Source organism: Petromyzon marinus, unplaced genomic scaffold, assembly GCF_048934315.1.
Source record: "Petromyzon marinus isolate PM22_M1 ecotype Great Lakes invasive population unplaced genomic scaffold, UKy_Petmar_22M1.pri1.0 PM_Scaffold_45, whole genome shotgun sequence".
Lineage (NCBI taxonomy): Eukaryota > Metazoa > Chordata > Hyperoartia > Petromyzontiformes > Petromyzontidae > Petromyzon > Petromyzon marinus.
The window spans coordinates 648,598-660,237 of NW_027423446.1; the positions used below are offsets into that span (position 1 = coordinate 648,598).

Sequence of the window (11,640 nt, forward strand, 5' to 3'; positions counted from 1 at the left end):
TGAGTCACTTACACGGTGAGTCACTTACACGGTGAGTCACTTACACGGTGAGTCACTCACACGGTGAGTCACTTACACGGTGAGTCACTTACCCGGTGAGTCACTTACACGGTGAGTCACTTACACGGTGAGTCACTTACACGGTGAGTCACTCACACGGTGAGTCACTTACACGGTGAGTCACTTACACGGTGAGTCACTCACACGGTGAGTCACTTACACGGTGAGTCACTTACACAGTGAGTCACTTACACGGTGAGTCACTCACACGGTGAGTCACTTACACGGTGAGTCACTCACACGGTGAGTCACTTACACGGTGAGTCACTTACACGGTGAGTCACTCACAGGGTGAGTCACTTACACGGTGAGTCACTTACACGGTGAGTCACTTACACGGTGAGTCACTTACACGGTGAGTCACTTACACGGTGAGTCACTTACACGGTGAGTCACTTACACGGTGAGTCACTTACACGGCGAGTCACTTACACGGTGAGTCACTTACACCGTGAGTCACTTACACGGTGAGTCACTTACACGGTGAGTCACTCACACGGTGAGTCACTTACACGGTGAGTCACTTACACGGTGAGTCACTTACACGGTGAGTCACTTACACGGTGAGTCACTTACACGGTGAGTCACTTACACGGTGAGTCACTTACACCGTGAGTCACTTACACGGTGAGTCACTTACACGGTGAGTCACTTACACGGTGAGTCACTTACACGGTGAGTCACTCACACGGTGAGTCACTCACACGGTGAGTCACTTACACGGTGAGTCACTCACACGGTGAGTCATTTACACGGTGAGTCACTTACACGGTGAGTCACTTACGCGGTGGGTACTTACACGGTGAGTCACTTACACGGTGAGTCACTTACACCGTGAGTCACTTACACGGTGAGTCACTTACACGGTGAGTCACTTACACGGTGAGTCACTTACACGGTGAGTCACTTACACGGTGAGTCACTCACACGGTGAGTCACTCACACGGTGAGTCACTTACACGGTGAGTCACTTACACGGTGAGTCACTTACACGGTGAGTCACTCACACGGTGAGTCACTTACACGGTGAGTCACTTACACGGTGAGTCACTTACACGGTGAGTCACTTACACGGTGAGTCACTTACACGGTGAGTCACTCACACGGTGAGTCACTTACACGATGAGTCACTTACACGGTGAGTCACTTACACGATGAGTCACTCACACGGTGAGTCACTCACACGGTGAGTCACTTACACGGTGAGTCACTTACACGGTGAGTCACTTACACGGTGAGTCACTTACACGGTGAGTCACTTACACGGTGAGTCGCTCACCCGGTGAGTCACTTACACGGTGAGTCACTTACCCGGTGAGTCACTTACACGGTGAGTCACTTACACAGTGAGTCACTTACACGGTGAGTCACTTACACGGTGAGTCACTTACACGGTGAGTCACTTACACGGTGAGTCACTTACACGGTGAGTCACTTACACGGTGAGTCACTTACACGGTGAGTCACTCACACGGTGAGTCACTTACACGGTGAGTCATTTACACGGTGAGTCACTCACACGGTGAGTCACTTACACGGTGAGTCACTCACACGGTGAGTCACTTACACGGTGAGTCACTCACACGGTGAGTCACTTACACGGTGAGTCACTTACACGGTGAGTCACTTACACGGTGAGTCACTTACACGGTGAGTCACTTACACGGTGAGTCACTCACACGGTGAGTCACTCACACGGTGAGTCACTCACACGGTGAGTCACTTACACGGTGAGTCACTTACACGGTGAGTCGCTTACACGGTGAGTCACTCACACGGTGAGTCACTTACACGGTGAGTCACTTACACGGTGAGTCACTTACATGGTGAGTCACTCACACGGTGAGTCACTTACACGGTGAGTCACTCACACGGTGAGTCACTTACACGGTGAGTCACTTACACGGTGAGTCACTTACATGGTGAGTCACACGGTGAGTCAATCACACGGTGAGTCACTCACACGGTGAGTCACTTACACGGTGAGTCACTTACACGGTGAGTCACTTACACGGTGAGTCACTTACACGGTGAGTCACTCACACGGTGAGTCACTTACACGGTGAGTCGCTCACACGGTGAGTCACTTACACGGTGAGTCACTTACACGGTGAGTCACTTACACGGTGAGTCACTTACACGGTGAGTCACTTACACGGTGAGTCACTCACAGGGTGAGTCACTCACACGGTGAGTCACTTACACGGTGAGTCACTTACACGGTGAGTCACTTACACGGTGAGTCACTTACACGGTGAGTCACTTACACGGTGAGTCACTCACACGGTGAGTCACTTACACGGTGAGTCACTTACACGGTGAGTCACTCACACGGTGAGTCACTCACACGGTGAGTCACTTACACGGTGAGTCACTCACACGGTGAGTCACTTACATGGTGAGTCACTTACACGGTGAGTCACTTACACGGTGAGTCACTTACACGGTGAGTCACTTACACGGTGAGTCACTCACACGGTGAGTCACTCACACGGTGAGTCACTTACACGGTGAGTCACTCACACGGTGAGTCACTTACACGGTGAGTCACTTACATGGTGAGTCACTTACACGGTGAGTCACTTACACGGTGAGTCACTTACACGGTGAGTCACTTACACGGTGAGTCGCTCACCCGGTGAGTCACTTACACGGTGAGTCACTTACCCGGTGAGTCACTTACACGGTGAGTCACTTACACAGTGAGTCACTTACATGGTGAGTCACTTACACGGTGAGTCACTTACACGGTGAGTCACTCACACGGTGAGTCACTCACACGGTGAGTCACTTACACGGTGAGTCACTTACACGGTGAGTCACTTACACGGTGAGTCACTCACACGGTGAGTCACTTACACGGTGAGTCACTTACACGGTGAGTCACTCACACGGTGAGTCACTTACACGGTGAGTCACTTACACGGTGAGTCACTTACACGGTGAGTCACTCACACGGTGAGTCACTTACACGGTGAGTCACTTACACGGTGAGTCACTTACACGGTGAGTCACTCACACGGTGAGTCACTCACACGGTGAGTCACTCACACGGTGAGTCACTCACACGGTGAGTCACTTACACGGTGAGTCACTTACACGGTGAGTCGCTTACACGGTGAGTCACTTACACGGTGAGTCACTCACACGGTGAGTCACTTACACGGTGAGTCACTCACACGGTGAGTCACTCACACGGTGAGTCACTCACACGGTGAGTCACTCACACGGTGAGTCACTCACACGGTGAGTCGCTCACACGGTGAGTCACTCACACGGTGAGTCACTCACACGGTGAGTCACTCACACGGTGAGTCACTTACACGGTGAGTCACTTACACGGTGAGTCACTTACACGGTGAGTCACTCACACGGTGAGTCACTTACACGGTGAGTCACTTACACGGTGAGTCACTTACACGGTGAGTCACTCACACGGTGAGTCACTCACACGGTGAGTCACTCACACGGTGAGTCACTCACACGGTGAGTCACTTACCCGGTGAGTCACTTACATGGTGAGTCACTTACACGGTGAGTCACTTACACGGTGAGTCACTTACATGGTGAGTCACTTACACGGTGAGTCACTCACACGGTGAGTCACTCACACGGTGAGTCACTTACACGGTGAGTCACTCACACGGTGAGTCACTCACACGGTGAGTCACTCACAGGGTGAGTCACTTACACGGTGAGTCACTTACACGGTGAGTCACTTACACGGTGAGTCGCTTACACGGTGAGTCGCTTACACGGTGAGTCACTCACACGGTGAGTCACTTACACGGTGAGTCACTTACACGGTGAGTCACTCACACGGTGAGTCACTTACACGGTGAGTCACTTACACGGTGAGTCACTTACACGGTGAGTCACTCACACGGTGAGTCACTTACACGGTGAGTCACTTACACGGTGAGTCACTCACACGGTGAGTCACTTACACGGTGAGTCACTCACACGGTGAGTCACTTACACGGTGAGTCACTTACATGGTGAGTCACTTACACGGTGAGTCACTCACACGGTGAGTCACTTACATGGTGAGTCACTTACACGGTGAGTCACTTACACGGTGAGTCACTTACACGGTGAGTCACTCACACGGTGAGTCACTTACACGGTGAGTCACTTACACGGTGAGTCACTCACACGGTGAGTCACTCACACGGTGAGTCACTTACACGGTGAGTCACTTACACGGTGAGTCACTCACACGGTGAGTCACTTACACGGTGAGTCACTCACACGGTGAGTCACTTACACGGTGAGTCACTTACATGGTGAGTCACTTACACGGTGAGTCACTTACACGGTGAGTCACTCACACGGTGAGTCACTTACACGGTGAGTCACTTACACGGTGAGTCGCTCACACGGTGAGTCACACGGTGAGTCACTTACACGGTGAGTCACTTACACGGTGAGTCACTTACACGGTGAGTCACTTACACGGTGAGTCACTCACAGGGTGAGTCACTTACACGGTGAGTCACTCACACGGTGAGTCACTCACACGGTGAGTCACTTACACGGTGAGTCACTTACACGGTGAGTCACTCACACGGTGAGTCACTTACACGGTGAGTCACTCACACGGTGAGTCACTTACACGGTGAGTCACTTACACGGTGAGTCACTTACCCGGTGAGTCACTTACACGGTGAGTCACTTACACGGTGAGTCACTTACACGGTGAGTCACTCACACGGTGAGTCACTTACACGGTGAGTCACTTACACGGTGAGTCACTCACACGGTGAGTCACTTACACGGTGAGTCACTCACACGGTGAGTCACTCACACGGTGAGTCACTTACACGGTGAGTCACTCACACGGTGAGTCACTTACACGGTGAGTCACTCACACGGTGAGTCACTTACACGGTGAGTCACTTACACGGTGAGTCACTTACACGGTGAGTCACTTACACGGTGAGTCACTTACACGGTGAGTCACTTACACGGCGAGTCACTTACACGGTGAGTCACTTACACGGTGAGTCACTTACACGGTGAGTCACTTACACGGCGAGTCACTTACACCGTGAGTCACTTACACGGTGAGTCACTTACACGGTGAGTCACTTACAAGGTGAGTCACTCACACGGTGAGTCACTCACACGGTGAGTCACTTACACGGTGAGTCACTTACACGGTGAGTCGCTCACCCGCTCACTCACTCACCTGCTCACTCACTCACTCCCTCACTCACCCACCCGCTCACTCACCCGCTCCCTCACTCGCTCACCCACTCACCCACTCACTCGCTCACTCACCCGCTCACCCACCCACTCACCCACCCACTCACTCACCCACTCACTCACCCGCTCCCTCACTTACTCACTCACTCACTCACCCGCACACTCACTCACTCACCCACCCACTCACTCACCCGCTCACTCACCCGCTCACTCGCTCACCCGCTCACCCACCCGCTCACTCACCCACTCACTCACTCACCCACTCACTCACTCACCCACTCACTCACTCACTCACCCGCTCACTCACTCACCCACTCACCCACTCACTCACCCACCCACTCACTCACTCACTCACCCACCCACTCACTCGCTCACCCGCTCACTCGCTCACCCACTCACTCACTCACTCACCCGCTCACTTGCTCACTCACTCACCTGCTCCCTCACTCGCTCACCCGCTCACTCACCCGCTCACTTGCTCACTCACTCACTCGCTCACTCGCTCACCCGCTCCCTCACTCACTCACCCGCTCACTCACTCACCCACTCACTCGCCCACTCACTCACCCGCTCATTCACTCACCCACTCACTCATTCACCCACTCACTCACTCACCCGCTCACTCACCCACTCACTCACTCGCTCGCTCACTCACTCACTCATCCACTCGCTCATTCACTTACTCACTCACCTGCTCACTCACGCACGGGCTCACACACTCACTCACCGACCTACCCACCCACCCACTCACTCACTTACTCACTCACTCAATCACCCACCCACCCACCAACTCACTCACTCACCCGCTCACTCACTCACTCACCAACTCACTCACCCGCTCACTCAATCGCTCACTCACTCACTCGCTCACTCACTCACTCACCCGCTCAATCACTGACCTGCTCACTTACTTACTCACTCAGTCACTTACTCACTCACTCACCTGCTCACTCACCCACACACTCACCTGCTCACTCACCCGCTCAGCCACCCGTTCACTCGCTCACTCACCCACTCACTCACTCACCCACTCACTCGCTCATCACCCACTCACTCACTCACCCACTCACTCACTCGCTCACTCACCCACTCACTCGCTCATCACCCACTCACTCACTCACTCACCCACTGACTCACCCACTCACTCGCTCATCACTCACTCACCCACTCACTCATCACTCACTCACCCACTCACTCGCTCATCACCCACTCACTCACTCACTCACCCACTGACTCACCCACTCACTCGCTCATCACTCACTCACCCACTCACTCACCCACTGACTCACCCACTCACTCACCCACTGACTCACCCACTCACTCGCTCATCACTCACTCACCCACTCACTCATCACTCACTCACCCACTCACTCGCTCATCACTCACTCACCCACTCACTCATCACTCACTCACCCACTCACTCGCTCATCACTCACTCACCCACTCACTCATCACTCACTCACCCACTCACTCGCTCATCACTCACTCACTCACTCACCCACTGACTCACCCACTCACTCACTCATCACTCACTCACCCACTCACCCGCTCACCAACTCACTCACCCACGTACACATCCACCCACCCAATCAATCACACACTCACCCACTCACTCACCATCACCACCGTCCAACCTCAACATTACCACCCACCACCCGACTCACTCACACAACCATGGCGCTCACCACTCCCACTCACCACTCCCACTCACCACTACCACTCACCACTCCCACTCACCACTCCCGCTCACCACTACCGCTCACCACTCCCACTCACCACTCCCACTCACCACTCCCACTCACCACTCCCACTCACCACTACCACTCACCACTACCGCTCACCACTACCGCTCACCACTACCGCTCACCACTACCACTCACCACTACCACTCACCACTACCGCTCACCACTACCACTCACCACTACCACTCACCACTCCCACTCACCACTACCACTCACCACTACCGCTCACCACTCCCACTCACCACTACCGCTCACCACTACCGCTCACCACTCCCACTCACCACTACCACTCACCACTACCGCTCACCACTACCGCTCACCACTACCGCTCACCACTACCACTCACCACTACCACTCACCACTACCACTCACCACTACCACTCACCACTACCGCTCACCACTACCACTCACCACTACCACTCACCACTACCACTCACCACTACCACTCACCACTCCCACTCACCACTACCGCTCACCACTACCGCTCACCACTAACACTCACCACTACCACTCACCACTACCGCTCACCACCACCGCTCACCACTCCCACTCACCACTCCCACTCACCACTCCCACTCACCACTACCGCTCACCACTACCACTCACCACTACCACTCACCACTACCGCTCACCACTACCACTCACCACTACCGCTCACCACCACCGCTCACCACTACCGCTCACCACTACCACTCACCACTACCACTCACCACTCCCACTCACCACTACCGCTCACCACTCCCACTCACCACTACCACTCACCACTACCACTCACCACTACCACTCACCACTACCGCTCACCACTACCGCTCACCACTACCGCTCACCACTACCGCTCACCACTACCGCTCACCACTCCCACTCACCACTACCGCTCACCACTCCCACTCACCACTACCGCTCACCACTACCACTCACCACTACCGCTCACCACTCCCACTCACCACTACCACTCACCACTACCGCTCACCACTACCGCTCACCACTACCGCTCACCACTCCCACTCACCACTACCGCTCACCACTACCGCTCACCACTACCACTCACCACTATCACTCACCACTATCACTCACCACTACCACTCACCACTACCGCTCACCACTCCCACTCACCACTACCGCTCACCACTCCCACTCACCACTACCACTCACCACTACCACTCCCACTCACCACTACCACTCACCACTCCCACTCACCACTACCGCTCACCACTCCCGCTCACCACTCCCACTCACCACTCCCGCTCACCACTCCCACTCACCACTCCCACTCACCACTACCGCTCACCACTACCGCTCACCACTACCGCTCACCACTACCGCTCACCACTACCGCTCACCACTACCGCTCACCACTACCGCTCACCACTACCGCTCACCACTACCGCTCACCACTACCGCTCACCACTACCGCTCACCACTACCGCTCACCACTACCGCTCACCACTACCACTCCCACTCACCACCACCGCTCACCACTCCCACTCACCACTACCACTCACCACCACCGCTCACCACTACCACTCACCACTACCACTCACCACTACCGCTCACCACTACCGCTCACCACTACCACTCACCACTACCGCTCACCACTACCACTCACCACTACCGCTCACCACTACCGCTCACCACTCCCGCTCACCACTACCGCTCACCACTACCGCTCACCACTACCGCTCACCACTACCACTCACCACTCCCACTCACCACTACCGCTCACCACTACCACTCACCACTACCACTCCCACTCACCACTACCGCTCACCACTACCACTCCCACTCACCACTCCCACTCACCACTCCCACTCACCACTCCCACTCACCACTACCGCTCACCACTACCACTCCCACTCACCACTCCCACTCACCACTCCCACTCACCACTCCCACTCACCACTACCGCTCACCACTACCACTCCCACTCACCACTCCCACTCACCACTCCCACTCACCACTCCCACTCACCACTACCGCTCACCACTACCACTCACCACTACCGCTCACCACTACCACTCACCACTCCCACTCACCACTCCCACTCACCACTACCGCTCACCACTACCACTCACCACTACCACTCACCACTCCCGCTCACCACTACCGCTCACCACTACCACTCACCACTCCCACTCACCACTCCCACTCACCACTACCGCTCACCACTACCACTCCCACTCACCACTCCCACTCACCACTCCCACTCACCACTCCCACTCACCACTACCGCTCACCACCACCGCTCACCGTTTCCCCCTCCGTAGTTCCCGGCAAGCCGTGGCCTCGAGCTCCGTAGCGGCGGCGGCGGCGGCTCCGCTCCTCCGACTCCAACTCCTCCGGGCATCGGTGCCCGCGCCCCAGAGCATTCTGGGGCCGCCGCTGAGCATTCTGGGAGAAGGGCGGCACGGCGGGAGGACGTGACGGGCCGTGGCGGCGCTGAGGGTGGTGGTGAGGGTGGTGAGGGTGGTGAGGGTGGTGAGGGTGGTGAGGGTGGTGAGGGTGGTGAGGACGGTGAGGACGGTGAGGAAGATGAAGCGGCAGCGGCCGCTTTCATTGCCAGCAACGTGACAGACGAAGTGAAGCAGATCATGAACCAGATGTGAGTGGTGAGGGTGGTGGTGAGGGTGGTGAGGGTGGTGAGGGTGAGGGTGAGTGAGGGTGGTGGTGAGAGTGGTGGTGAGGGTGGTGGTGAGGGTGGTGAGGGTGGTGGTGGTGGTGAGGGTGGTGGTGAGTGAGGGTGGTGGTGAGAGTGGTGGTGAGGGTGGTGGTGAGTGAGGGTGATGGTGGTGGTCAGTGAGGGTGGTGGTGAGGGTGGTGGTGAGGGTGGTGGTGAGTGAGGGTGATGGTGGTGAGGGTGGTGGTGAGTGAGGGTGATGGTGGTGGTGGTGGTGGTGGTGAAAGTGGTAGCAATGGTGAAGGTGGTGGTGGTGGTGAGTGAGGGTGATGGTGGTGGTGGTGGTGAAAGTGGTAGCAATGGTGAAGGTGGTGGTGGTGAGGGTGGTGGTGGTGGTGGTGGTGTAGGCGGTGGTGGTGAGGGTGGTTTTTAGACCAGTGCAGTCCTGCACAGATGCCACGTTCTCTGTCCATCTGCTACAGCAGAGGTGTAGGGAATTCCAGCAAGACCTACATCTCTGTTTTATTGACCTGGTCAAGGCCTATGATACCATCAGTAGGCCTGGGCTCTGGGTCGTTCTTCGTGCTTTCGGAGTCCCTGACCCTCTGCTCACGATCATTAAGGACCTTCATGATGGTGAGCGGGCCCGGGTAAAACTACGTGGCCGGGAGTCAGAGCCATTCCCTGTACACCTTGGGGAGCGACAGGGATGTCCTCTGGCTCCCACATTATTTAACATCTATTTCGACCGCGTAGTTCATGAAGCCTTCGATGGCTGTACCAGAGGAATTTCCATCTGGTACAGATACAATGGGAGGCTGATCGATGCCCGGGTGCGGTCAAGGGATGGCTCCCTATTTCTCAACCACGTTATGTATGCCGATGATTTGGTAATTGTTGCTCATTCAGAGGAGGAGTTGGAGACGCTGCTGCTGAGACTGGAGCGTGCCACTAAGAGGTGGGGCCTTACCTTCAGCCCCACCAAAACTAAGCACCTGCCTGGGTATTTTGTACCATCGGACACTCCACCCCCACAACTCCCAATTGGTGATGGGGCAGTTGTGGAGAGAGATTGGAGAGTTTCCCATACCTGGGCATTGTGCTTATAACCAGCTACGGTTTGACAGCAGAGGTCTCACTCCGAATCAGTCGAGCGGCAATATCTTTCATTGGTTGCATAACGCTGTGTGGAAGCTACCTGGTCTGTCGCTCCGCGCGAAGCTTCGGGTCATCTCGGGCACGGTCATTCCCTCCCTTCTCTACGCTTGTGAAACGTGGACCCCTCTAATGGAACATCTGTGCCAGTTAGAAACAATTAGGCTGGCCTGCCTACGATCCATCCTGGGTTTAACCTGCAGGCTGGATTGTGTGAGGAGCTCACAAATCCTTTAAAGACCTGGACACAGTCCCATCGGTGAGCTCCTCCGGCAGGCAAGGCTGCGATGGCTGGGTCATGTAGCCCGCTAATGCAGGTTCTGTTTGGCCGCATAGAGGGGGCTGAATGGACACAGCACGGGCTAGAGAAGAGATGGAGTGATGTGGTACAGGAGGACGTGGAGCTGAGTGGACTTGCCGATTACTGGTACCAGCGGTGTCAAGATCGGCCTCTGTGGAGGAGGCTCGTGAAGGATGCTACTGGGCAGTTGGAGGCAGTCGCCCTCCAACAACAACGGAGGGCGGAGGAGCGACGCTCACAACAACGAGCGGAGCGCCGGGTGGCTAAAGCACAGCAGGTTGGCACAGTAGGGGGCACAGGTGGTGCATCAGCCACTCATCTCAGTCAGTCGACCCGTGGCACCTGGGTCTGCCCCGTGACCTCCTGCCAGCGGGCGTTCGACACTTCACGTGGCCTCAGGGTGCACATAGCCTGGCACAAGCGTCGTGGTGACGTCACCGTGACTTAGTGGCGAATGGCGTGAGTTGGTATTGGTGAGGGTGGTGGTGGTGGTGGTGATAGCGGTGGTGGTGCGTGTGGGGGCGAGGTTGGTGGCAGTGAGGGTGGTGGCGGTGTTGGTG

At 55.8% G+C, this 11,640-nt stretch overlaps 1 protein-coding gene across 1 annotated transcript in view; it reads left to right on the forward strand.

The window, feature by feature from the left end:
• Window positions 1-9,613, forward strand: part of LOC142923364 (uncharacterized) — a 72,884-nt gene extending 63,271 nt beyond the window's left edge. The window contains exon 8 of the mRNA XM_076064452.1: window positions 9,275-9,613. Within this exon, the coding sequence (XP_075920567.1) occupies window positions 9,275-9,613 (339 nt within the window). The remainder of the gene's footprint in view (window positions 1-9,274) is intronic.
• Window positions 9,614-11,640: the final 2,027 nt, after the last annotated feature.